Here is a 26,184-nt window from a genome sequence, read left to right on the forward strand (position 1 = left end):
GGAAACGCTGTACCACACTGAACAGACACCATTTAAAGGACACACGAGTACAGTGGGCTTGTCTAGTGTTTTAGTAATCTCGGCTCTGACTGGCTTCTCCGCCTCCGTCTGTCGATCGTTTCATTGGTCGAGACAAAAAAGGGCGGCATATTTCATTTTATTGACGGCGGATCGACCAATGAGGCAGTATATTTTAAGACGCTCTTGTTCACACGTTACTGACAGTTTCTTGCCCAATAGAAACCGACGGACAGACAAGACCACAAAAATAAGGGCGGTGTCTCTAAAGCTGTACGGCCAATAGGATCAGCCAGGAGGCGGGCTTTTCGCCGTCCTGTAATCAGGCGTCCTGCAATCAGAATTGGTAAACAGCTTTGACCTCATGGTTCAAAACACACAGCAGGGAGAGGAAGGCGTATGCAGAGCTCAGCAAATATTTTACAAAGATTGCGGTAAGTGTGCTTTAAAACTTTTTACAAAATAAGCCTTCACGTAAGGGCAGCACACGGGTACTTATATGGAAATAACCGAACCAAAGGTGTACTGACCTGACGTGCTTTGCGAGAGATTGCTACTGTGACTACTGCAAGATGTAGCCAGGACGTGTTGTGTTTGTGAGCTCATGCAGCCGTGCGCCGTTGCGCAGCTCTCGAACTTCAAGGGTGAGTAACACGGGCGTCCATGTGCGACGTGACTAGTGCGAGGTACCATCGGCTAGACCCCTGGAAAAGAGATTAAAATAACGAAGGACTCTTTCCCCGTCCGCAAAAAAAACAACATATAAAACAAGCATAATAATAGCAGGTTGTCAAAATGGCTCAGACTCTCTGCCGCGCGCCAAGTTCAATTCAGCTCTGCTCTCTCGTCAGACACCAGTGTTGTGTTGGGATGAGGGTTGTATTTTCGGGGAAAACTGACTCCTAGATTTAAAGTAAACATAATAACTTGAAAGCTCGTCTTCTTTTTTCATACCTGGGTTGTAAAAATATGATGCTGCCTGATGCTGCTGGTTACTCCTCCTAGTAATCCTAGTCCTAGATTTTCTGATTATTGTTTTACACATAATAAGTACACTTTTGAAATAAGCAATATCATTTTTTTTATATAACTATAAAAATAAGTTTACTATATAGTATTCTACAGTATATGCTACAGTATACATTTACTCACTGTGTGTATGTTTACAGTATACATTTACTATACATTTACTAATGTTTTATGGCAGAGAGGAGCTGATTGTGATTTAGAGATTATGGAATCTCAGCAGCCTTGACTTGAGTAAGGAAACCAGATGAAAATAATTTCTCACACACACTGTCTGAAACTGCTTGTCCCAAGTGGTATACTATAGTATAGTATACTTATGGTTACATTTTGTGTACTTTTGTGTACTGATAGTGTTTTTCTCAGGACTTTGGGACTTTGTTGTCATCCTTCAGCTGGAAAGTAAAAATTAACTTCTAAATTCCAATGTTTAAAATGTCCACATGTCCATGAGGGCATGGTGTTGAAGGGTTATGAACCAAGTCGTCCCCCCAACCCCCAATTGGCTTTAAATGGCAGCTAGTTGTGTCAAACCCAACATCAAGTCTGGGTTCCTGCTGTTGTCCAAGAATCCCTATTGGTACATGGAGCCCTATGTATGTCAAGGACGCGTGTGTCACCGGGGTCCAGGGTGACATCTGATCAAGAACATGCCGGCAACTTCCAGAGCCCCGGTTCGGCATAACGGGTTTTCGCTGATTCCTGGGTGCAGTCTCCACATTCGTGTCTACACCTCCTCCTGCAAGTCAAGTGGGGCAGTAGGTCTTGGCGAACAGTCTTTTCCTCTAGAAACCTACACTTCATACATTTGTATGAAATTTCCATAGAAAAATAAATGCGACTTATATATGATGGAAAAACCCCTGGTGTTTTTGCTTAGCACAGGGAGAATGTGGTATCTCAGGGCCCTGTTATGATCAGCCTTGCTTCTATGGCTCCTCTCTGTGACGTTATTAATGATGCTATTATTGTAAAGTCTGAAAATAATGGGCATAATAAAAATGGTCCATGTTAAACATTGACTTAGATTCCACATTAACAGCCAGCCACAGCTGAGATGGAAATCTCACACCTTGATAAGATTGTTAGGAGTTTGCAAGAGAAGGTCATTGCATGTGTTCTTCGTGTTGTGAAGAACTAATAGTGACCTGACCTGGGGCCGCAAAATCTTGATGCTGAGCTGTTTTCACTTATCTGAGCCTTATTTCTTAGATGGTTGGTGAGGCACCTGAGCAGTAGAGTGCAGCTGTAGTGGTCCGTGCCATGAGGCACTTGCCGCAGTGGTTGGTGGTTCTTCCAAGGCCACGTAGAGTTCGCTGCAGTATTGCTGAGTGGGTTCCTGGGTTTGGACAGCTACGTCCAGGGAAGATTCTCCAGTGTCCTCCATGAAAAACACGGATGCTGAAGCAGTATCATTAAAGAGGAATCGTGCAGAGGCTTAGCATATGCCCTTCCAGCCACGTGGGAACCTACTGGTGCACTCAGCCCTTGAGGTTTGCAGTAAACCTTAGTAATTTCCATAAATATCCAGGTTTAAAAATAGGTAGAAGAATGAAATTTTAAGCTGTGTCAGTCACTTTGGGTAAAAGCATAATTTTATACTGCGTGGTGTAATTAAATCCCAAGGTGATGCTGTTCACCTTCATTGGAAACAGGTTTTCTATCTCATTGGCTTTTTCAGTGGTGGCCTATCAGTTCTTTGGATGGTATTTCTCATTTATTTCTCATTCTCATCTTTAGTGCTTGGCCCTGAGGATTTCTCCATTTAAATGTTAGCCCGAGTTTGTCGTTCTTCATAAAGGCGACCGCCTTCTAAATGTAGCGCGCTGATGTGTCTGTGAGCACATCTCTGGAAGGGTCTGTCACCTCCCCTTTGAATGCATCTGGCAGTGGGGAAATGCTGTCATCGCTGGCAATGGCACCACTGTTTTCCTGCTGGAGAACATGAGTGCTGCAAGGCCTGGTGGTAAACAAAGCAATATTCTCCTGGCTGGAAACACTGTAATACACTTTTGGTACCGGCCACAAAAGGACAGGCAGGGTCGAAAGAGCGTGACATCAAGTGAAACATTCTAATTACGATAATCTCTTATTAAGGCTTTCCAGTCTGTGAGGGAGGGAGAGACGGCAAATAAAATGCAGATTCTCATTATGGTCCTAAACCTGTTCCCCCCCCCCCGATTTGGGATATTTCTGCTTCTTTTTTTTTTTTTATATATACTTCCTCATTTATGGTTCCTCTGTACAAACTGGGAAGTTTTTCTTTGCACAAAAGGCCAGTCACATCCTGGTGATTTTGGCTGTAGATTTAGATAACAGGCCCGACACATCCCACGATATATGTTCGCCGCGGTGCTTCCGGTGCTCGTTGGGACGTGTTGGTCTCTGCTTAACCAACAGCCCAACATCGCCTTCTCCAAATGGACGTATCAGAGTTTATGCAGAGTTTACACAGAAGACATCCTCTCCTTTTTTCCTCTTTGCTAAAGGTTAGAGCTGCTGCTATTTTGTTAAACTCCTGAGATACCTTCTGCTGTATCTTTATCCTCCTACTTCTTTCTTGTAAATGACATCAACAGGATATTGTATATTTAGGGGGCAGCTGGTAGCGTCATGGATAGAGCTGCTCCCTGTGAGTATAAATGGGTAAGTAATTGTAAAGTAGCTTAACACTGCAAGTCATTTTGGAGAAAAACATCAGATAAATGAGTAAATGTAATGCTGCTGGGCTTCATCGTGTTGCTCGCACACTCCAGCGCAGCGTGTTGGAAACAAACACCCTGCTTGCTGAAAATATGGGGATGTGTTTGGACGCGCTTCCTCTGCCTGCACAGAGGGACCAGACTTCCCTGCTTGGAAAGTAGTGCAGGAATGTCATGCCACACCTGTTTAGGTGGAAGAAAAGGCTCTGCAGCCTGTTTGATATTTACAATTATTCACTTAACTGATGCTTTTCTCCGAAGCAACTTACAGTGATGATCTACCTGTAGTTATTTACCCATTTATACAGCTCGGTAATTTTACTGGAGCAACTTAGGGTAAGTACCTTGCTCTAGGGCACTATGGCTGGAGGAGGTATTCGACCCTGTGACCACTGAGTCCAAAGGTAACAGCTTTAACCACTACACTACCAGCTGCCTCTGATATTTTTGGTCTTTCTCATTCTGTGTGTTGGGGTAGGAAGAACCCAAGTGCTTGGAGAAAGAAGCCTTACGGTTTAGAAGGAGATGAAGTTGGACCTTGGCCATAAGTCCACACCAGACCACCTTCCTTCCCTCACCGGAGTCATCTTTAATCTGCTCATAATCGGCTCTCTTTAGTGCCTCTGTGCACTTGCCAGGAATGCGGAGTGCAGAAAAAATGTGCGCCTCCACATAAATGCCCTTTTAATCCATTTAATGGATCTCTGTGAGACTGCCCCACACAGACTGTCTGCTGGGAGTTCAAACATGTCTTTCGAGGCGGTGTTTGCAGCAGTTAGGCAGTAAATCCTCTCTGGTGCCATACTTTAATGACAGTGCCACCTGGTGGTGAAATTGACACACATTAAAAAAATCAGAAAGCTCAGATGGATCCTGCCATGGTCCCATGTGTGTGTGTGTTATGTTGGTGGGGAGGGAAGGGAATTAATGTCAGCAAACAGAACAGCAATTTTGTCTTCATTTGCAGTCTGTCCATTTCTCTTGATAGGTACACTGACAGTCAGGGATTATTTGTGTGTGTGCATGTCTGGGTTTCTGACTTGCCAAGGCTTACCTGTTTTGAACGTGACACAGGAACCCGGGTTACATGCAAAACCCAGGATGTGTGGGGCTTCATCTTGGTAGTACTATCGCTTGGCGTCACGTTCTTGTCCCACCAAAGCACACGGGGTTATTTTGCCCACTTGGGAATGTGGCTCAGGAGGTTTGAGAAGAACCCAGGACGCATCGCTGATGGATGCCATTGGGTAGACTGATCTTAAATCAGGCTTCTCATATCTCTGCAAGACACGTAGAAACTGAACTAAGTGAAACGGACTGGCTGTCACAGTGTAAAATACAACAAAATGCATTTCTCTTTATCTTTTTGGAAACATTTTCTATTTTAAAAGTGTTTTCATGCTGCTGACAGCACAGAAAGGTTTACTGTTAGTTAGTTATACTGCATAGAAGCAGATGTATCATTTAATGTTGGAATGCAAATCCGAGGGAATTGTCTTGTGTGAAAACCACTGTGATTCAGAGCGAGAGCCCACATATTTATGTGAAACTAGCCAACATTTAAAATCTCTGACCCCCTGTGTCAGAGAGAAGTGGTGCTTTGTGGGTAATGCAGTCTATTTAGCATGCTATGCATAAATCAATGAAACAAAAACTTTTACTCATTAAAGCAGTTTTACCAATTTAAAAAAGTTAGATTGTGTTGGATATTTTTGATCTCGTCTTCTGTTAAACTAGTTTTGCGTGTTTACTGTCTGATGTGTGGTGATCCTTTTTTTTTTATTTAGTGAATAAATTGACCTCCTAGTGGTCAGCGACCCCGGGAACAAGGCCAGAGCTTAATCCTGATTACTAGCAACAGGGCCAGACCGATTCAGCATAGACAGTCTTTCCTCCAAGCCAAAGCTCAGAAAATGGTCCTCAGGACACCTGTGTTTTTCTGTCTTGTGTCTAATTTTTTCCCCTTTGTATGTTATGCTTGGCTGTTATACATTCATGTGCTCTAGATTCATTAATACTGGTGTTAATATATAGTAACGCCATACTAAATACTAATAAACAATAAAGCAAAATTTTCACCCAGCTATAAATGTATAGATTTTTTGATTTAATTTATTTTTCTTGTATTTTCTCATGGCCCTGTGAAATTAATTTTACAGAAAACACACTCATGGAATAACTGCCCTTCAGAGGCAGTATTCCCCATTCTGTGCAAAGGGACTGTCTGTGAACTCCTTTGCAATCCGTCACCACGGTCCTCCGGTCTGCAGGATTAGACAGTTGGTCTGCTGCTGTCATTGTAAACAGGTTTGACCTCTTGAAGGCGTGTCTTTGCTGAAATGAGCTACAACCGCAGCTGTGAGTTTGGTAGGCAGGCACAGCTCAGAAACAGTTGTGTTGCTTCTTTGGAGTGTGTACATTCTCTGTTGATCAGTGGTATTGATCAGTGGTATCGCTCAGTGGTATCATCTTGTCCTTAGTTTGTGTTCGTTCAGCTATTACTTCTGATCCCAAAGCTTGTGTTGAGTTCAGGTTAAACACCTGGTTGTAGCATAAGCAGGGTAGATGCAAACCCAGTGGTCACTGTATAAGAATTCCTGCTAGGTTATCTGATACTTTAGTAAGTAAACTTTTGTAGTGCTGTACTGGTGTTTTTCCTCCTGTGTGTAACATTTCTTGAAATGCAGGATGTTGCAAACTTTTGTGGAGTCCTGAATGGTATTTCTGGTTTTGGGTCAGCTGAATCACCCCGGGTTACAAAAAAAAGCTAAATCAGCAGTGATACTGCTGTGAGTCACGGTTACTCACCTCTGAAGCTCTTCTAATGTCCGTCTGCACAGGTGTGAACAGAATCCATCATGGCGGGCGACATGATCCTGCTGGCACGTGGCTTGGCCAAGCTGAGCCAGGCCATAGTGGAGGCACAGGCGAGCGCACTACGTAGCTCAGGGGGCCTGGGCATGGCTGCGAGGATGGCGCAGGTGGGTCTGAGTGCATAGTTCCTTATTAAAGGTCTTACTTTCCTTGCCCAGCTTCCCATTGTCTCACGAGGAGTGGTTTTTATGTCATCAAGCTGTGGTATACTCCTTCACTCGTGCTCCTCTGTATCTCAGGGCTTTAACGAACAGCAGCAGAACATTTCTGACACTGGGCCACATGAGGACTCCTGTTACAATTACACCGGAGCTGAGGAGAATCGCACTAGTTCTTGGGAAGAGTCTGCTGCAGGCACTGGGCCTGCCCGGCCACCTGGCCACGACTCCAGAAAGTCTGGCAGCAACCTCTTTGAGGGCTACAAGGATCCAGGCAAGCAGTTCTCTGGACCAGTCCGCTTCTACCATCAGGACCATTCATCAGTGAGCGGTCTCACAGCAGAAGACATAGAGAAGGCCAGGGAGGCCAAGAGGAGTGAAATCAAACCCCACAGGCAAATGGTATGTGTCTCTCCTCTATTTTCTGTATTTGTCCTACTACTCTGTCCATTTACATTTATTCATTTATCTGACGGTTTTCTTCAAAGCAACTTATAATGTTAAGCTACTTACAGTTATTTAACTGTTTATGTAGCTGGGTAATTTTACTGGAACTGTTTTTTAGGGTAAGTACCTTGCTCAAGGGTACTATAGCTGGATGTATGATTCTGACCTTGAGGTCCAAAGGCAGCAGCTCTAACCACTATACCAGCTGCTCCGAATCCTCACTTCGTATGATGATGTAGAGCTCCCCGAAAACTGCCTGACCAAAACAGCCATAGGAGTCATTATCATGGTTTATACATATACCAGTTAAAGGAGGAGTTGTTTCTGAGTTAATTCTAATTTTTAAGTGTTTTACCAGTTTATGGTTCTATATGTGTAGAATATATGTTGGTGTCCTTAATTATGTGTTAAATCAAGTGTTGTCTTGTATCTTCTATTTGAAATAGTTTAGCATGAGTTCAGATTTGATTGTGTTGCATGTTTTGATACTTTAGTTTATTTTGCAAATCTTATCTACAATTTCAGTCTCGCTTTTGTGCAACTTATGTGTGACATCATTTCCTTAACACGTCTTTACAAACGGGAAATTTCATTGCAAGAAAGAAGAGTATTTGAAATATGCAAGAACTAACTGTAAGGTCTCAAATATTTTGTCATCTATACACCTACAAGTGAAAGTTTGATATTTTACACCTTTTTTCTTGTTGTGTAGCACACACAAAAATTTTGGCATATTTCGATTAAGAGGAATCAACATGGAATAAAAAGGGGAATGTGATGTGCGTTCCGAAGCCCTGTTCTGAATGGAGAAAAGTAACACTGAATTAGCAGTCTAATATACATTTTGTCTTTACCCTCATTTGTTGCCTTGAGCGAATGACTTTGTGAGGCTGTAAGATTATTAATTAATTAATTTATTTATTTTTTTAAAGTAACTCAGATCAGTTATTGAATGTTTGGAATAACATTCATTTATGTATTATTAATTGCAATATACAAATAACAATTAATTACTTTGCCGTACTGCAAACAAAACTTACTGTTAACTGTTACACTATTTCTGTTAAACTTGCTCCTATTTTGTTTTTGTGTTCTTCCCTTTTTTTTTTTTTTTAAAGCTCAGTGAAAGATCCCGGGAGCGAAAAGTACCAGTTACACGTTTAGGGAGGCTGGCCAATTTTGGAGGTAAGACCTGTGGTATTACAACTCTTGTATACAGTTGTCCACCACTTTGGTTTGATACCTGTTAAAACGTGTCATGATTATGAACCAAGATTTATCATTTTACAGTGTAGAATACACCACATTGTATGTCTTCATGTTTGATCAGGTAGTTTTCCCTTGTTGGAATGAGCTATTACGTGTTCAGTAACCATCTGGACTACTTCATCTTCAGTTATGAGCAGCAAGCGATGCAGTAGCTAAGAAATGTGGCTTATGTCCATATCCCAGGAAATCAATGCTTATAATATGCAACTGAGGAAGGCACTTCACCCAGACTGCTTCCACCAATTTCTGGCTAACAAATTAACGAATGTGTACATTATGTATTTGTAGCATATGGAAAAGCAGGATACATTTACAGTAGAAGGTGAGATGAAAATGTATGCTGTATACACCAACATCATGAATACTGTGACACTCTCAAGGGATTACTATCAAAGTGAACAGAGTAAAGATTTGCATAATACATACCACTGAGTACAATGCATCTTAATTCCTTAAAAATAAATTTTAAATAAAGTATCTGACAGAAGCAAATGTGATTGTTTGTTCCTCACACACCAACAGCAGACTGACTGCACAGTGAGTAATGCAGGTACTAGTTTAATTTTCTTTACTTTTCACACGGTTTATTTTAACATTTGCTTACACAACAGTACTATAAAGCGCATGCACATCATTTAGTACACTTCATCAGCTACCTTGCGTTTTACATTCTCTTTTCAGAGATCACGGAAAAAGGGGCATAGGTGCTGAGCAAAATCGTTTTCACATGTGATGGGTTGTTTTAATTCTTAAAAATTAAAGTGTTTCAATCTAAAACAAGTGTAACTTGCTGAAGGTTGAACATTTAAACAAATTATTTTTTTCAAATTAAAGTACTAATGAGCTGGATGTGGTCCTTCCGAAAACAGTCTTTCTAGCATGTTCCTCCCAGACATAATCATGGGAAAGTGAAAGTTAGCCACTTCATTTAATGCAACTGTATGTCTTTTACATTGTATTAAAATGAACCAAAACTCAGACATGCTTCAAAGTTAACTTAGAATTAAATCCCCCCACCACTGTGTAATGGATGACTCGTGCTCTGTTTTGCACCTTAAGTTTCCCATTAATTGAATGTTATCAGTATGATTTATTAAGATAGATGTTATTAAAGTTTTGTGGCCTATAATCATTATGTCCACCTACATTACATGTGGCTCTGCAGAACAGTTAGACAGGGTTCCTAATGACTTTTTAATCTGGTGTTGCTTGTTAAAGATGCAATGAAAACATATTTAACCATTTTGACCAGGTCCAAACAGTTCAGTGGCTGTTCCTTAGAAATATTATTAAATAGCAAAGCTGCACTTTTTTTCTTACTTAACTGGTTTGACCAACATACTTCAAGGATTATAAACTGTAAACATGCTCACTCATCCATGGTTGACAATAGTAGGTTTGTCTTTGCCCCCCCCCCCATTAACTTGAGTCCTTAAACATCTTAATAGTGTCCAGTCCTTGGAAATAAGCTTATCTTCACTTCTTTTTGTTTTTGTACTTGCATCCGACCATAAAGAAGGTTTGGTGGTGTGTTTTGACCATGGTGAGGCACGACCAGCCTGAGGTCTCTGAGCTCATTTGTTCTTTGACCAATCATGGGCCAGACTTGGTGAAAAATTTTAAAAATCAGAAAAACTAAGGAAAATGGATTGTGTAAAACACTGTTCTAAACAGGAGTAGAATTCGGCTTGCTGTAAACTGATGTGTAGAACAGACATTCAGTTGGTATTTTTAGTCATCTTGCTCTCAGCTTGATAGGAAGGTATGCTGAAAATTACCAGATCATTTTTGCTCAAACTTATTGCACACTGGATCAGTAGCTAATTTGCCACCTAATTCTTCAGGCCAGTGTCCAGCCAGCTGTGGCCAAACAGGGCACAGTGAGAAATGATCCCCTGCCAACGTGTAGGGCCCTCCTCACATGTCCTTGCTTTTTGGGTCCACGTGGGGATCAGAGCAGGTTAGTCATGAACGAGTGTTGTACAGGCTGCGTGCTCTTTGTGGACCTTTGGTCCAGCCACTGCATCCCTGTAGATTAGAGATCTTGGATTGATCATCTCACCTACCAGACTCCTCTGGATCAGTGATCTTGTAGTTCAGAGTTTTATTGATTTAGCCTGGATTCTTTTTCCATGGCAACTTATGTAAATATCTAATAAAGTTCATAAAATCACACAGTTCAATGACTCTCTCAAGAGTGTAACAGCAGCCATATAAACTATGACTTAATCACAGCCTGCTGCTTATGTGCACTCTTGTGTTTGTTTGGCGGGAGCTCAGCGGAGGCTCGTTGCATACTTGCAAATGCAGTGGAAAAAGAAACTGCTGTGTTGTAGAGTTTTGCCCCTGGGATTAAGTTCCATCGTGAGGGTCAGCTGAAACTAAACCACAGTCAGACCTCCAAGCGAAAACGGGTAACTTACCCTAAAAATTGCTCCAGTAACATTACCCAGCTATATAAAGGGGTAAATAATTGTAGGTAGAATAACACTGTAAGTCGCTTTGGAGAAAAGCGTCAGCTAAATGACTATGTAAATGTACAGCAGCCTTTCTCTCTGATCATGTGCTATTATTACAGCTCCCCTCTGTTTGATAGTGATGGCCCCGTTTTGCGTGTCCTTCAGGATGCCATTTTCTGGGTTATACTATTCGTTCCGTGGATCTATCTGAATCATGTTCTCTGCAGAATGATGGATTTTGTACCAGTAAGTTAACAAACCTTTTTACAGACCCTGGCCTAAGTGGTTTACTGTCAGTGTTTTACCCATAGCTTGAAAACTGTATTTCTCTCAGAACAGAGTCCAATGTTCAGCACGTTTCAGTGATGATGTTTAGTTGCCTAGAACAGCACTGGTCCGGTGCTGCCTGCGCCACACTGTCTGTTAAGAGTCAGCGTTAGTAAAGGCTTACAGTGCACGATTAATGGTAAATTTTAACCTCACAGGGCTCGGTATGGGATGCATTGAATGGGAGTTGTGGACGGGTTAATCACTCCCATGAGTTCCTGTTCCCATCTCTGTGGTGGTGCAGAAGTGGGAGCCTTGCTTCCTGAGCAGATCTGCTATCTGGCTTTACAGGCACCTGGATTCACTCATACATGTTTAAGTTGGGAAATGGAAACATGGAAGATTTTTGTGCTGCTGTTTCAAAGAGGCACGAGAGGCCTGCGGGATGAGCTCTTGTCTTTGTCCTAACTTGGTTGTGTTATGGAGCTCAGTGATGACGGAGTGCTGCGGGTGCTGGCTGAGAAAGCTATTCCGCATAATGATGACATGACTGTATTACTCAGCACTCATTAGGGACGCCAGAGACCCAAGGAACACCTGCATTGAGAGCAAGAGCCTGCAGATGCATGTCATTTGGTATATTATTAGCTAATAAATATTAGCAGTCTCTCACCTTCATTTGTATGCATGTTGACTTCAGCTTACAATGGGGTTGGAACAGTTTTTGATTTCCCCTTACATTATATGAACTGCATGGGTATGTAAACAACATGCATGGATGCTACATTAGATAGTACGGCTTTGTTGTGTTTTTCACTCATTTTAAAGTAGTACGGTGCACTGTTACTACATTTTCACGTTGCACTATTGTTTTCACTCCCACTTCAATACTTACTTTTCATTTGTCAGCCATTTTATATACAAAGTGTCTTGAAAGGAATCACAAATGAAGAGTTTTATTAATAAAACAAAATCACTGCTAGACTCCCAAATGCTGACCAAGACCCTAAAAATAAGAAATACGGCACTTTGCCGCAGTGCAGCTTCTAATATTGCCCTATGTTGTCGTACAGCAGATGGAGTGGCAGTTCTTATGTGAACGTCAGGACTTGAAAATATTGTAATAAAGTTGATGCGGCGGCTGTTGCGAGTCTGGGATGCTCGTAACTTGTCTATGTTGTAACTTGAGGACCACTTGATGTATTTATTCACAAATGCACTTGCAATAATGACATTCGGTAGTGTAATTTTGTTACATCGATGAGTAAACCTAAAGTGAGTAGACTGATATTGCAGTGTAAGCTGCTCTGGGCAGATGGTGAATACCAGTGTCTGCTGTCCGTGAAGTCTTGTTGAAGGAAGAAATGAGGTGTCAGAATGCACCAGTACACAAGTGTCGAGCACAGTGTGGTACGAAGGAGGCCCCAGCACATGCTTTTTTTTTTTTTTTTTTTTTTTGTTAAATCTCCACCACACAGTACCATGTGTCCGCCTTCTTGAGCAGCAGATGAAGTAAACAAGAATGAGCAGGTTAATCATTGATCGAGCGTGGTATTGTTTTTTTGGGCTTGCCTTAAAGGTAAAGGTGCAGGCTTGTTGGCCAAGGTCCTCCCCTCATGATTGCTGAATGTTAATACGTGAAAATCAATGGGAAGTGCAAATCACTTCTCTACTGTTGCTGTGTGAGCTCTTGACAGTTGCGTTGAGCAAGCAGCCAGCGGTTTAAAAGGAAGTTGTGTTGGTTGGCCTCCTTGCACCACATTTTTAACTCCTTCCAGGGTTTCCTCAGCTCCAGACACAGCCGTGGTTATGTAAGCGTGCAGTTGCGCAACATAAGACTCTCAAACCGTGTTGTTACAGCTCTTTGTTTTTGTTGTCGGACCACGTGGTTCGAAGTGGCCCAGTAACACGTGCCGATCTTAATCTTTCTCTGCACAATGATGTTTTTGTGTTTTTGGGTGTTTTACCTGCAGTACCTTTATTCCTTCTTGCCATATACATTTATTGCATTTAATTTTTGTGTGGGTGTCTTTCAAAATATGCACAAAATGTAAAAAGACAAAATAATCCTGCACACATTATACCAGTGTGTCTAGTGAAAATCCAGGTTGTTTGATGATGCATTTATATTTATTCACTGAGCAGAAGGTTTTCTCCAATGCAACATTCAACGTGACAGTAAACAAAGTAGATTTCACTAACAGGTGAAGAGATATAGGTGCTGACATGATTCAAAGTAGTCACCCAGTTCAGTACTGCCATTTTTTATTGCAGACTTTTCAAATGTGTGTATAGAATTTATATACATTTCATTTTTTTTCTTTTTCAAATGGCAGATAATATTGTGAGAGTTCATGGTGCAAATTAGAGATCGAGAGTCTCAAAACATCTGCTTCAAACCCACATCTCTCCTGAATGTTCAGAGGGATTCAGCAGTTCTGAGTGAGAGATTCTAGTTATTGCAACTTCAGTGGTTAATGTAGTGTTTGTGTGGTTCATTTTAGTGACATTCAGGGATTGCGAGCATATTGCTGTGTTGCATTTTTGTCCATCTAGAGTCCCTGTTCTAAGATCCATCATGTTATACATGCCAGTCTAAGCTGTACCATACATCTCTCTCAGTTCTTGTTTTGTCTTTTAATTTTTGCATGTTTCCATTACAGCTTAATCATAAGAGGCTATTTTAGTTGGTGTTAGTCTTTCAGAAGTGTGGTGAAATCCATTGGGCACTTGCTCAACCTTGACTATGGGTCTGCATCTCAGGATGGTAATGGTACTACCTAAAAAGCCCATCCCACAAACCCCATGAGAACTGGAACATGGGACAACCAAGTTATATTTACATTACATCTTATCCATTCAGCTGATGCTTTTCTTCAAAGCAACTTACAATACTAAGGTGTTTACAATTATTTACCCATTTATACAGTTGGGTGATTTTACTTGGTCAGTTTAGGGTAAGAACCTTGCTCAAGGGTTATACAGCCCATATGTGCGATTAATTGTGATATTGTTATGATTATTCTTTACTCTGTTGTATATTGTATGCAGGTTTGGCAGTCGGTCTGGGCATCGGCGCACTGGCGGAGGTGGCCAAGAAGAGCCTGAGGTCCGAGGAGAGGAATGGTAACAGAGGAAACTTTCATAAAGCTGCCATGTCATGATGTATAATGTTCAGTGTGGCACATGTACATTTACGCTAAACTGGATACACTGTACCCTTGCTGTATATGGACATTAGAGGATATAGATGGTTTGAGCTCAGGGACTTTAGAATGTTGTCGTAGCCTAACAATCAAAAATAATTCACAAAGGACTGTCTGCAGTGTTGGTCTGCAGCTGTCAAGACAGGGCACCAATGCATCGTGTCAGTCATCAGCCTGAGTGCTTTGCCCTGCTTGTCGTCGGCCGATGGCTGACAGGGCTCATCTCTCCTGATCCAAGGGATGTGAACCTTTCAGATTTTCAGTGTCATTTGTTTTGGCATCATCTCATTACGCCTGGCTTTAACAGGAATGTACCACTAAGTCTTCAAACCTTGGCAACATAGTCATTCTGCTTTGCTGTGTTCTGTCTTGCATCATGGTCTCCGGAGAAACAACATTTCGCTCCATTGTACACAAGCTGTGTGGAGGAATGACAATAAAAACTACTTGTAACTTGTAATTCTGAGTTTTGGCCTTGATATGCCACAGTGTAACTTAGGAACACTCACTCACTCACTCACTCACTCATTCACTCAGTTTTATCGCTTTAACTCGCTGTTCATCCTGGTCGGGGTCACAGCAGTCCAGTACTTATCCCAGAATCACAGGGCACAAGACTAGGGGGGTACACCCTGGACAGGATGCCAGTCCATTGCAGGGTAGCCACACATGTGCACACTGCGGGCAGTTTAGAGTGCAAAAATCTACTGTGCCATCTAAAAGTATTTGCCCCTTCCTGATTTCCTCTATTCTTACAAAATTTTTGACACTGTGTTTTCAGGTTTTCAACTGAAATCTATATTAGATAAAGGGAACCTGAGTAAATGGGGGAGGGGCACAATTTGAGAGTAATCATCGATAAAATGTTTGAGTGACTTTTTATTACTATTATTTTAAATTGACAGTTACTGCTAACTATCATATCCGGAATAACATTCCCTGACATTTTCACATTGACTTCTCTGAGCTCATTTCTGCAAGGGTCAAACCTCTGGCCACGCACCCTTTACCATCTTTCACTATCCTTCACCTTTCCACCACCAGCTCCGTGGAACCGCCCACCCAGGTGTTCCACGAGTTCCTTTTTGTGTCAGTGTGTAATGGTCTTTGACACAGCATGGCACATGGGGATTAACGAGTAAATCTGGACCCACATCTTCAACAACACACCCAGAAATAGACTGCTGCCACCCCACATTCCCTAGGGTATGCCCAAGCCCCTCAACAGGAGGTGGCATTTGGGTTCCTCTCACAACCAGCAACCCAAAGAGAAAACTTGTCAAAGTCAGTGTCTGCAGGAATAGAGGTAAATCATATCTGGCTTCTGGAATAATGAAAATGTGATGGTCAGTCTGAGACAGAGGGAGGAGAGCAGCAAACTGGTGTGTTTGTATCAGTGTGTTATAAAAGTATAAAACCATGTACATTACTTTTAATTTTTTTAATAAGCTACGCTGAGTTGCATGAAAACAAACAGCAGCTTGTTATGAATACAATGACATGCATAACACAATGGCAAGAACTACAGTATTTTTAAAGTATGGTCAGCTACCACTGTACAAGAAATTCATGGTCCGAAGAGATGTCCAGCACCTTATGAGTTATCATGCAGGTTAAATGTTCATTTTTCCTAGCAGAAGAAAATTCATCCCTTGGTTATAAATATCATGCCAAAATATTAGTTAATGTTGTTAATGTAATGTGTTTTTTTTTTTTTTTTTTTTTTGAAGCAGAATTTACCGTTTGACTAGTTGATTTCTTTCTGCTCAGGAGACAAGAAGTCCGTCCTGGACTCCAGCCCGTTCTTGTCGGAGGCCAATGCAGAGCGTATTGTCCGGACGCTGTGCAAGGTGCGCGGCGCAGCCCTCAAGCTGGGTCAGATGCTCAGCATCCAAGGTGAGGGCCTTCTCTTTGACTCTGACTCTGCATCCCCAGCAGGTGGCATGGTGGTTGATAGATCAAGAGGTTGCATGTTTACGTCCCTAAGTGGGGTCCAAAAAGATTGATAATCTCCAGCTGTTTAAGTGGCTAATATCTGTTGTGCATGAACCACTCTGTGCTTAATGTGATAACACAAGTCACCCACCCCCCACACACAGGCTCTGCCCTTGACATGTCTGACTGTTGTCGTAGCCCTCCCCCTCTCCGCCCTTGTTTGCCTATCTGGGTCACTCCTGTAAGGAATCTGCTGGCACGTAAAAAGCAGCCAGACTTCATGCAGTGTTGTTTCTCACCCCCCAAGGGCCTGGGGCCACTTAAAGTGGCTCTCCTCCACACAGGGCAGAGGAGGGGTGGTGTCAGCACAGCTTTACAGACCTCCTGCCCTCTGCCTTACACACAGACCCCCCTTAGACTCCCCGCAGAAGGTGTGCTGGCTCCCCCTTCAGGCGACAGTTACACACCCATGTTGATCATGCCATGTGCACCTGTCAGTCTCTATCTTGGGATGACTGGTTGAACAGTAGAGTGAGGGTTCCAATCCCCAAACAAGCCCCCTAGGGGAAAAAAAAATTAATGCCTTGAAAGCAGCCAGTGGTGGCCTACTCAGGTATGTACTGAAGCATTACCGTTTTGGTACTTTTTTACATGTAGAGTAGCAGTTCCCTTCCTGGGATTTGATCGTACAACCTATTGGTCTTCGCTCCAGTTCTTTATCTTCCACACGTCCTGCTGCCTCATCTCCTTGTTTTATAAAATCAGGTATTTCTTTCTTGTTCTGTTACATTTTTAAGCACCCAAACTCATTGATGGGTTTTAGCCCGCTTGTATTAATAATACATGTTGACTGACACGTTAGACACATGCCACAGCTAAATTTTTATTTTTTTTTCCCTTTCTTTCTAACTCTTCATCATTTTGGGTTCAGCTTCAGGTAAAACCTTTCTGATTTGTGAGAAAACGGCTCTTCTGTCATTGAACATTTACTATTTCAGAGGGAGAATCCCGACGGATTCCCTCGTGAGGAGTTTGGTCTCGTTTCCACCCACATGTGCGTCGGTGTGTGTGTTATCAGGAGGGCGACTCCTATCGAGGAGCGGTTTGTGACACTGAAGTTTCTGTCACTGGAGCGTTGAAGGTGTATCCTCTCCACAGTCACAAACACTGGGTGTGAGTTGGCGTGTGTGAAGCAGTGATACTGCGCTCCACCAGAAGCTGTAGCTATCCTTCATCAGAAGAGTACATGAGGAGACCTCTAGGTGAAACTGGTTAAAGGGTTTTTACTCAAGGAAGTCAGGGACATTCAAACAAGATGACATCAGTAGTGCTGCTGTCTCATAGCGCCTGGGTGGTGCGAGAGGACGTGGGTTTGATCCCCACTCAGTCTGTGTGGAGTTTGCATGTTCTCCCCGTGTCTGCGTGGGTTTCCTCCGAGTGCTCCGGTTTCCTCCCGCAGTCCAAAGACATGCTGTTCTGGTTCCCGCATAGTGTGTGAGTGACACAGAGAGAGTATGTTCCACTGATGTATGGATGAGTGACCCAGTGTAAGTAGTGTATGTAGCAGTGTAAGTCACCTTGGTGAATAAGGTGTGTGGGTTAGTAACACTACATAGTATCCGTTGTAAGACGCTTTGTAGAAAAGTGTCTAAGTGAATAAATGTAAATCAGTAAGGTCGATGGGATCTCCTGTTAGAGCAATATACCTCGTATCGGATTTGATTGCATTGATGGAAGAGTCAACACAAGGAGGTCTTACCGTATCACCTCTAGCGATAAGGGTAGATGGAAAGGGACGATCAATTTTCTTTGTCTGAGATAAAGGGCAAATGTTGATCTTTCTTTCTGTCGGTATCGTTTCTTCAGTTGATACTTTCAGACAATAGGGGAACGTTTTCCCAGTTTGATTCTGAGCTCCTTTCTCATACACATTGTTAGATTGTCGAGTGATCACACTGAGTGAAGTGCATCAAATTCTTTGTTGACTAGTCTAGGTTGGAGTAGACCAATTATCTGCATTTCCTGAACTACCATTGACCTTTGTGTTTTCTCTTCTCCATAGTCTTTGTTTTTGCTGTTCTCCTTGAGCACCCCTTTCTGGTTGATGGCTTATTTGGGCCCACCCACAATGCTTTGCTGCTGTATATCGTGCGGGTATTTTCCAGGGCTGTCAGTTGGCAGCTACAAATGAAGCAGTTTGTTGTCATCCACACTGACGTTGCCCAAGCATGGGGCAGTAGGTGGTGTAGTGGTTAGAGTTGCCACCTTTGGAATGGGAGGTCACACAGGTTCAAAACCCATGTCCTCCTGTGACACTTCTTTTAAAGTTTAATTTTATTTGCTCATTTACCCCTGTTTAAAAATCCTTAATTTCATTTTAAATGATAGATTACATCTTAATTTCTTGATGCCATTTTTTTTTTTTTTTTTTTTTTATTAAATATTAAATCGATTACATTCCTCTCTCAGCTGTGCAAAAGTGAGATGGGGCAACAGGTGGCATATCAGATAGAGCTGTTGCTTAACAGTTCACCCAGGTTTGAATCAGTTGATCCAGGTTCTTAGCCTGAATTGATGCAGTAAAAATTATCCAAATGTATAAATGGTACAGTCAATGAGTAACTTAGTGTGTAAAAATATAAGTTGACTTGGAAAAGTGTCAACTAAATGAAGTGTAATAGTAATGTTCTGGAGAATCAAATGTCAGAAAGCCAAAGATTGTGTCTCCAGTGTTCACTGAAGTGTCCCTGTAAGGTGGAGGTCACTGTCCTGCTCTCCCTTACTGATCTCTCCGCCTTGCTCCGCAGACGATGCCTTCATCAACCCTCAGCTGGCCAAGATCTTTGAGCGGGTTCGCCAGAGTGCCGACTTCATGCCCATCAAGCAGATGATGGTGAGCAGCTGCATTCACGTCGGAAGAGGGTACAGAGGGTCAGCGGTACCATGTGAATGTGCCCCTCTCAGCCGATTCTAATTGTTCTTCAGTATTCGTTTGCATGCAGGGCGGTACAAGTACAGGATGTCTCTGCTTATTTCACTTTTTACATGTCACAGTGAGATTTTTTTTTTTTTAGAATAGGCAGGGCCCTGGAGGCAGTGACTCACTGGGTCTCACTGACCATAGCGTAGTGGTTAAGGAGACCCTAGGTGCAGCGCTGGAGGCCTAGGCTACTTTTGGGGAGGATGCTGGGCATGGGTTTGGTGGCAGGCTCTTCCTGTGGGACCCAGCGGTCGTTACAAGTCCTTGCTGTTCTTCCCACGGTCCAGAAAGCACTGAACAGCGACCTGGGCCCCCACTGGAGGGACAAGCTGGACTTTTTCGAGGAGAGACCGTTTGCTGCTGCCTCCATCGGTCAGGTGCACCTGGCTAGGATGAAGGACGGCAGGGAGGTGGCCATGAAGATCCAGGTGAGTGCGGCCACCTGGGGGGCCATTACCTTTGTCCTCAGTGAAGCGCTTCTCGCAATCACCCTGTCCTACAGTGATAAGTTTTACACTGATGCAGTAAAATTGTATATTTAAACAAAAAAATTTCACTGCCTTCATTTGTGAATCTGAATTTTGAACTAGTGCATATAGTAGAAGGAAAAGAAACATTTTATACTGTTATATTAAGTGCTTCACTCCTAAAAAGGTGGGAAAACACTGAATTTCACTTTTCCAAAGTTAAAACCATCCACTAACTTCATTTCTTTTGGCTGTTTCTGTTGATAGACCTGACTTGTTTAGTGTACCTTCAGCATTTGTAGATGTGATATGATTATAGCGCAGAGCTTTTGTGTATTTTTCCCATGTTTCCGTGGTCAAATGGGTCATTATAAAACTTCCTTTTAGACCTCTTTAATGGTTTGCATGGTGAGCATTTCCTGGGTTAAGCCCTCTTGTCGGCCCCTTTGCAGTACCCTGGAGTGGCACAGAGCATCAACAGTGACGTCAACAACCTGATGACTGTCCTCAACATGAGCAACGCGTTGCCTGAAGGTGAGCCAGCAGGGGGTGCAGTCGCAAAACAAATTCGAATTTGAAGAAAATTAGACTCCTGCTGCAGTAAATGATCTACACATGTGACTCTGTCAGTCGGCTCAGCCAAATTTTTCAGCCATGTCAGTGTACACAGGTAAAAATGGCTAAACCAGTGCTTTCGAACCCCGTAGTCCTAAATGTGGCAGGTTGGCCTAAGTAGCGGGGAAGTGTATCAGAGGGCAGCAGTTGAAGCTGTGAGGGGTGGGATATTCCTAATGTGTTTGTTCTTGAATAAACCTAAGCTCCTCTCCCTCCTTCTCAGCCCCACCCACTTTCATTTAGCCCTGCCCCCATTCTCCCCCATTATATTTTAAAGTGGAAATGCCTTTCTCTCATCCCTCTGTGTCTAGTGTGGACAGCAGGTTGCTGTAATAACCTTACTGTCCTGAGCCAGTGTTTGTTTTTCAGACCCTGGTAACCACAGTGACTCCTGTGCTAAGTATAGGCCCCCCAGGGTGTTTCAACTCCAAGGTCAAAGTCCCCCCCCCCCCCCCCACTGCCCCAGACACAACCCATCCCTATACCCCTTTAAACAGATGTTCTGTCAGTAAAAGCGTGATGCAGACTGTCAGGAATCCCTGTTTAGCAGCAGCTCTGTTACTGACATCAGGAGAAGTAGTAGGATATGAGGTCACCGACCCACACACTTCACTGACTTCATGTTTTGTGGCTCAGTTGCTTCAGCGTGATGTTGAGCAGGAAGTACCAGGTGTGTCCTGAAGGCGTCACTCTCTCCCTCCTGCCGGTCCCTCCAACAGGCCTGTTCCCGGAGCACCTGATCGAGGTGATGAGTCGGGAGCTCGCCTTGGAGTGCGACTACGTCAGGGAGGCCAAGTGCGCTAAAAAGTTCAAGTGAGTGGGGAAGCTGGGGGGGGGGGGACAGCCCGTGCTGGTTTGTACTTGTGGGTCAACAGGTCACATAGGGTTCTCCATCATGCCAGTTTGATCCTTGAGTTGAGGAACGGGAACGTGGCTTCCCCGTTCTGGGCTTAGAGCCGCAGCTGAGAGCTAAGAATAACCATGCTGGCGTTCTGGATGGCATTTGGGGGCCGTAACTCGATATGAAGGCGAGCTGTTTGTACACTTCCAGCTGTCAGAAATAGCTGTCCTGGAAATAACAGAGCGATCCAAGAAGTATGAGTTCAATCAGTCTGCGGTCAGATGGCTCAACCCCACTGTGACACTCACAGGGGAGACTGGGGGGTTAATAGTAATAATTAAGGCTACTTTAGGCTTGTCTGCTGAACACTGAATGTGGGTGGGTGCTGAGGAAGGTGTCCACTTAGTGTTTGGTGTTAATTTTGCCTAAAATTCAATTTGTGAAATTGAAATCCATTAAGCAACAAGTAATTTCCTACTTCAAATGCTGAAATATTAATTTAATTTAGATACAATTTGGTTTTGAATGAAAAGGTGGATAAGGAACCCGAGCGCTTATTAATTTGGCCATGATGTGCCGAGTCACGCCGTAATACCCATTATGTCCACCTGATGAGCCGTGTGGCATCACCCACAGGGAGCTCCTGAAGGACCATCCCTTTTTCTACGTGCCGGAGGTGATCGATGAGCTCAGCAGCCGACACGTTCTCACCACAGAGCTGGTGCCGGGATTCCCACTGGACAAGGCCGAGAACCTCACCCAGGAGCTCAAGAATGAGGTAAGAGGTGTTCGTTCAGCTTGAGTTTGAATCCGTCACAGCCTGTGTGGTTTTGCATTTTCTCCCTGTGTTTCTCTGGCTATCTTCCAGGTACTCTGGTTTTCATCCCACAGTCTAAAGGCTGAAAATGTTTCATGTATATTGGTGACTCTGAATTTCCCATAGTGTGAGTGAATGTGTGTGTGTGAGAGAGAGAGATCGACCTGAGATGGACTGATGTCCCATGTACCCTGCTTCACAACCTATGTTTCCAGTATAAACTGTGGACTCCAGTGACTCTGCACTGCACAAGCAGTTGACATAAGTGGGGAAAGTGGAAGTGTGACAGTATATTGTATCCCTAAGATTGTCCAGGAAGTGAAAACCCAAATTGGTCAATAAGAGGAGAAAAAAGAATTGTGACACTAAGTCAAAGTGGCAAGTGACTGTTGACTCTAGAGCGATGGGACTGAATGTTGCAGTAGGTGCCTGATCTTTAGGATAACTTGAGGGTCCAGAGTACGTGGAGCTGTGGCACACTACTGCGGTATGAGTCTGGATTCGGCCCTGTTGCTGTTCCTGTCTGATTGTACATTAGGCGGCACTTCAGACAGCGGAAGTCCACGTTTGCCGGTTTCCTTGACCGCCTTCACACTGGAAGTCACTCACACTTCCTCTTTAACCTTTGGAAATGAAACCCCATCTGGCCAGGCTCGTGTAAAAACACTGCGTCACCCCACGCCAAGAAACTGGTGCCACAAATTGCATGGTGTTGACTGGTGGCAACAGGTGACCTAAAGGACAGGCAGTCAACAGATGTGAGGCTTGGTGTAATGGAAAGAGTAGTACAGTTTTCAGTGTGTTGTCAAGGGCCATCTAGTGATGGGGCAGCAAACTGCAGAGGAAGGTGAACCAATCAGTGTTTCTCTCACTCACACACACACACACACACACACACACACACACACACACACACACACACACACACACACACACACACACACACACACACTTTCTGAACCTCTTGTCCCATACGGGGTCGCGGGGAGCCGGAGCCTAACCCGGCAACACAGGACGTAAGGCTGGAAGGGGAGGGGACACACCCAGGACGGGACGCCAGTCCGTCGTAAGGCACCCCAAGAGGTACTCGAACCCCAGACCCACCGGAGAGGAGGACCCACTCCAAACCACTGCAGCACTGTGTTTCATTTCACTTGTATCCTGTGAACTTCGACCCCTAGTGTTCCACTGGTGTGGAAAAAAGCGAAGGAAAATGGGTTTATAAGGAAAAGTGGGGGAAAAAATGGTCTTACATGAAAACATACTTGTGATACTGTACTGTATTTAAAGTTAATTATTGTTAATTATTATTGTCAATATTCTATAAAATGAATAATGTGTGAAATTGGGGAAACAAACCCTATTATAGTTATACAACTTAGTATTCATGTATTTGTTTATATATCATTATTGTCATGGTTGCACTTTGCGAGGATGGACTCAGGTGCAGAGTTTCGTAACCAGACGTTTAATAAAGCCAAATCGGAATCCAAAAGCAAAGTCGAGGGACAGGCGTGGGTCAGGCGATCAGCAAACGTAGTACAGAGGGCTAGACAAAGAACGAGGTCAGGAATGTACAGGCAAAGGTCGATATCGGAAGGGTTTTACTGTGGCGCGGTTCGCTAGGAAACAAAGGAGGCAAAACAAGGTTCCGCATCTGGGCTTCCTCAGCTTCCCTCTTTATTGCCATTCCCATTAGGAAACGGCAGGTGTCGCCGATGTGCTGGCTGCGGGGGACTTGACAATTCTGGTTCATATAATATATGGGGATTTTTTGTCAAAGTTGACTTGAGTTGTTGTCACCGCAACAGATACAAACAGTAACAAAATTTGATTTCTCCAGCTCCCAGAGTGCAACACACAAATAAAGTATACATAGTACAGGACTAGACAATACTGAATAAATAGTATTGCACACATCAGCAAATCTAAGTGGAGATTAACAGCATTGCATAGTGTAATGGGGTTCAGATCAAATAAAATGAATACGATGCAGTAAAACCCACAGAGTAAAGCTGTTAGTGAAAGCAAAAGTGTGAGAAATGAATGGCTCTCGTGTCTCGTCTCCACCTGTATCTCTCTGTCCTCCCTGTTCTTCTGGTGTGTGTGTGTGTGTGTGTGTGTGTGTGTGTGTGTGTGTGTGTGTGTGTGTGTGTGTGTGTGTGTGTGTGTGTGTGTGTGTGTCGGACCTGTTAAGAATGTGTGTGCAAGAATGAAGTTCTTGTTTTAACTTTTCTCTCTTTGTCTATGCTCTAGGGCAAATGAAAGCAACTGGAATATCACATATCCTCCCTATGTGTAATAATAATAATAATTTTAATATTACCTTTTACAGTCTTGTCCCTAGACCTTGACTCACTTTCTAAACTAATGAGAACTTATTTCTTTGTTCTGCAAAATAGTATATAATCTTTGTGAACATACAATAAACTGGAGGAGAATTTGGAACGAAACACTCTGCTTGTTCTTGTGTCCTACTCCTCCCAGTGATCACTGGTCTTTGGTATCCGGACGGCTCTGAGGTGGCAGAAGGCTGAGATAGAAATTAAAATAATTTCTAATCTAACACAAAGTAAACAGAAGCAGTTACCGGAAATGTTACGTATTTTGGGGAATATTACACATAATGAAAGTGATGGGGTCACACAGTCTGGACTGTAATTTTTTTCGGATGCTCCCTTCAGGAAAGGAGCTGTTTTTCAGTCTAGTTCTGTGGGCTTACATGTTTTGTTTTTACTGATCATTTTTATTCCATTGCAGATCTGCGAGAACATCCTCATATTGTGCTTGAGGGAGCTCTTTGAGTTCAGATACATGCAGACCGATCCCAACTGGTCCAATTTCTTCTACGACCCACAGACGCACAAGGTAAAGTTTGGTGTCCCAAAGTGAATCTTCTAAGCTGTGGCCTGATGGGTTGGTGGGTGAATGCTGGGAAAGCTCATCATTCCTCTTACTGTTGTTTCTGCCCACAGGTTGCCTTGCTGGACTTTGGAGCTACAAGAGGCTTTGACTGGAGCTTCACAGACTTGTACATCGAGGTAGACTTGTGTAGACACCGGGAGGATTAGGAGGGTACGGTTCCTAAGGGGTTAAACAGTCATGCCTCATCTTAACTTATCCTCATCAGATCATCAAGGCCGCCGCAGATGGGGACAGAGACTGCGTACTGAAGCGATCGATAGAAATGAAGTTTCTAACGGGATATGAATCGAAGGTAGAGAATTCTGAGCAGCTGGGAGGTTTTTATTGTTCATTCCTTCTAACCTCTGCTTAACTTTGTTTTTCAGTTTGCCGCTGGAGCAGAGCCATTGTAGGGTTAAAAAGACTAAACTTTCATTGAGCTTTTCATTAGTTTTCTTCTTTATCCCAATTAAAAAAAAAAAAAAAACAACTGAATTCCAGTAAAGAGGAAAACTAATGAAAAGCTCAAGCTTTCTGGGAATTGTTCAAGTGAGGCTGAATGATTCACATTTAAAATGTTTGAAAGGCCTTATCATTGCATATATTGTGTCCCCCTCTCAGGCCATGGAGAAGGCCCACGTGGATGCGGTGATGATCCTGGGCGAGGCCTTCGCATCCCACGAGCCCTTCGACTTTGGCTTGCAGAGCACGACGGAGCGCATCCACAGCCTGATCCCCGTGATGTTGAAGCAGCGCCTCACGCCTCCGCCCGAGGAGACCTACTCCCTGCACCGCAAGATGGGCGGCTCCTTCCTCATCTGCTCCCGCCTCAACGCCAAGCTGCGCTGCAAGGGCATGTTCCAGGAGGCCTACGCCAAGTACTGGAGAGAGCGGCAGGAGGGGACAAATCAGTGACTGTGGACATTGGGGAATAGCCAAGGAAACTTTTCCTCTCCCATGAGTTGAATGTAAACTAAACTTCGGCCCCAACCCTATCCTTTCATAAAACCCTTTAATTCCGTTCCGTTTCTCTTTTGTACCGAAATGCGCACAGGGGCCTCTCGCTACCTTCCACTTAACCATCTAGACAACACAGTTCATTAGTGTGATGACAGATGTCATCTCCAGGATTGGTCAGAGAGGAGATCGGTGTTGTTGGGCCACGTGCCTCTCTGGTCAGCTGAGATGGAGGTGGTTGT

At 43.5% G+C, this 26,184-nt stretch overlaps 1 protein-coding gene across 1 annotated transcript; it reads left to right on the plus strand.

Annotated features, from left to right (window-relative positions):
* Positions 1–359: 359 nt before the first annotated feature.
* On the plus strand, positions 360–26,184 carry coq8aa (coenzyme Q8A, genome duplicate a). Its single transcript, XM_029256032.1, has 15 exons — positions 360–452; positions 6,587–6,727; positions 6,860–7,180; positions 8,344–8,410; positions 14,272–14,346; positions 16,197–16,322; positions 19,169–19,254; positions 19,629–19,769; positions 20,261–20,342; positions 21,143–21,236; positions 21,901–22,042; positions 24,842–24,949; positions 25,057–25,122; positions 25,212–25,298; positions 25,607–26,184. Exons 2-15 carry the CDS (start codon positions 6,605–6,607, stop codon positions 25,898–25,900), a joined length of 1,812 nt encoding a protein of 603 aa, XP_029111865.1. The 5' UTR covers positions 360–452; positions 6,587–6,604; the 3' UTR covers positions 25,901–26,184.

This window comes from Scleropages formosus, chromosome 1, assembly GCF_900964775.1.
Source record: "Scleropages formosus chromosome 1, fSclFor1.1, whole genome shotgun sequence".
Taxonomy (NCBI): Eukaryota; Metazoa; Chordata; class Actinopteri; order Osteoglossiformes; family Osteoglossidae; genus Scleropages; species Scleropages formosus.

Bases quoted from the DNA above. Each gene is read 5' to 3' on its own strand.
- coq8aa (XM_029256032.1), top strand. From the start codon at position 6,605: ATGGCGGGCGACATGATCCTGCTGGCACGTGGCTTGGCCAAGCTGAGC. The intron at 8,411-14,271 runs GTAAGACCTGTG...TATTGTATGCAG, and splicing joins GAGGCTGGCCAATTTTGGAG to GTTTGGCAGTCGGTCTGGGC. The intron at 14,347-16,196 runs GTAACAGAGGAA...CTTTCTGCTCAG, and splicing joins GAGGTCCGAGGAGAGGAATG to GAGACAAGAAGTCCGTCCTG.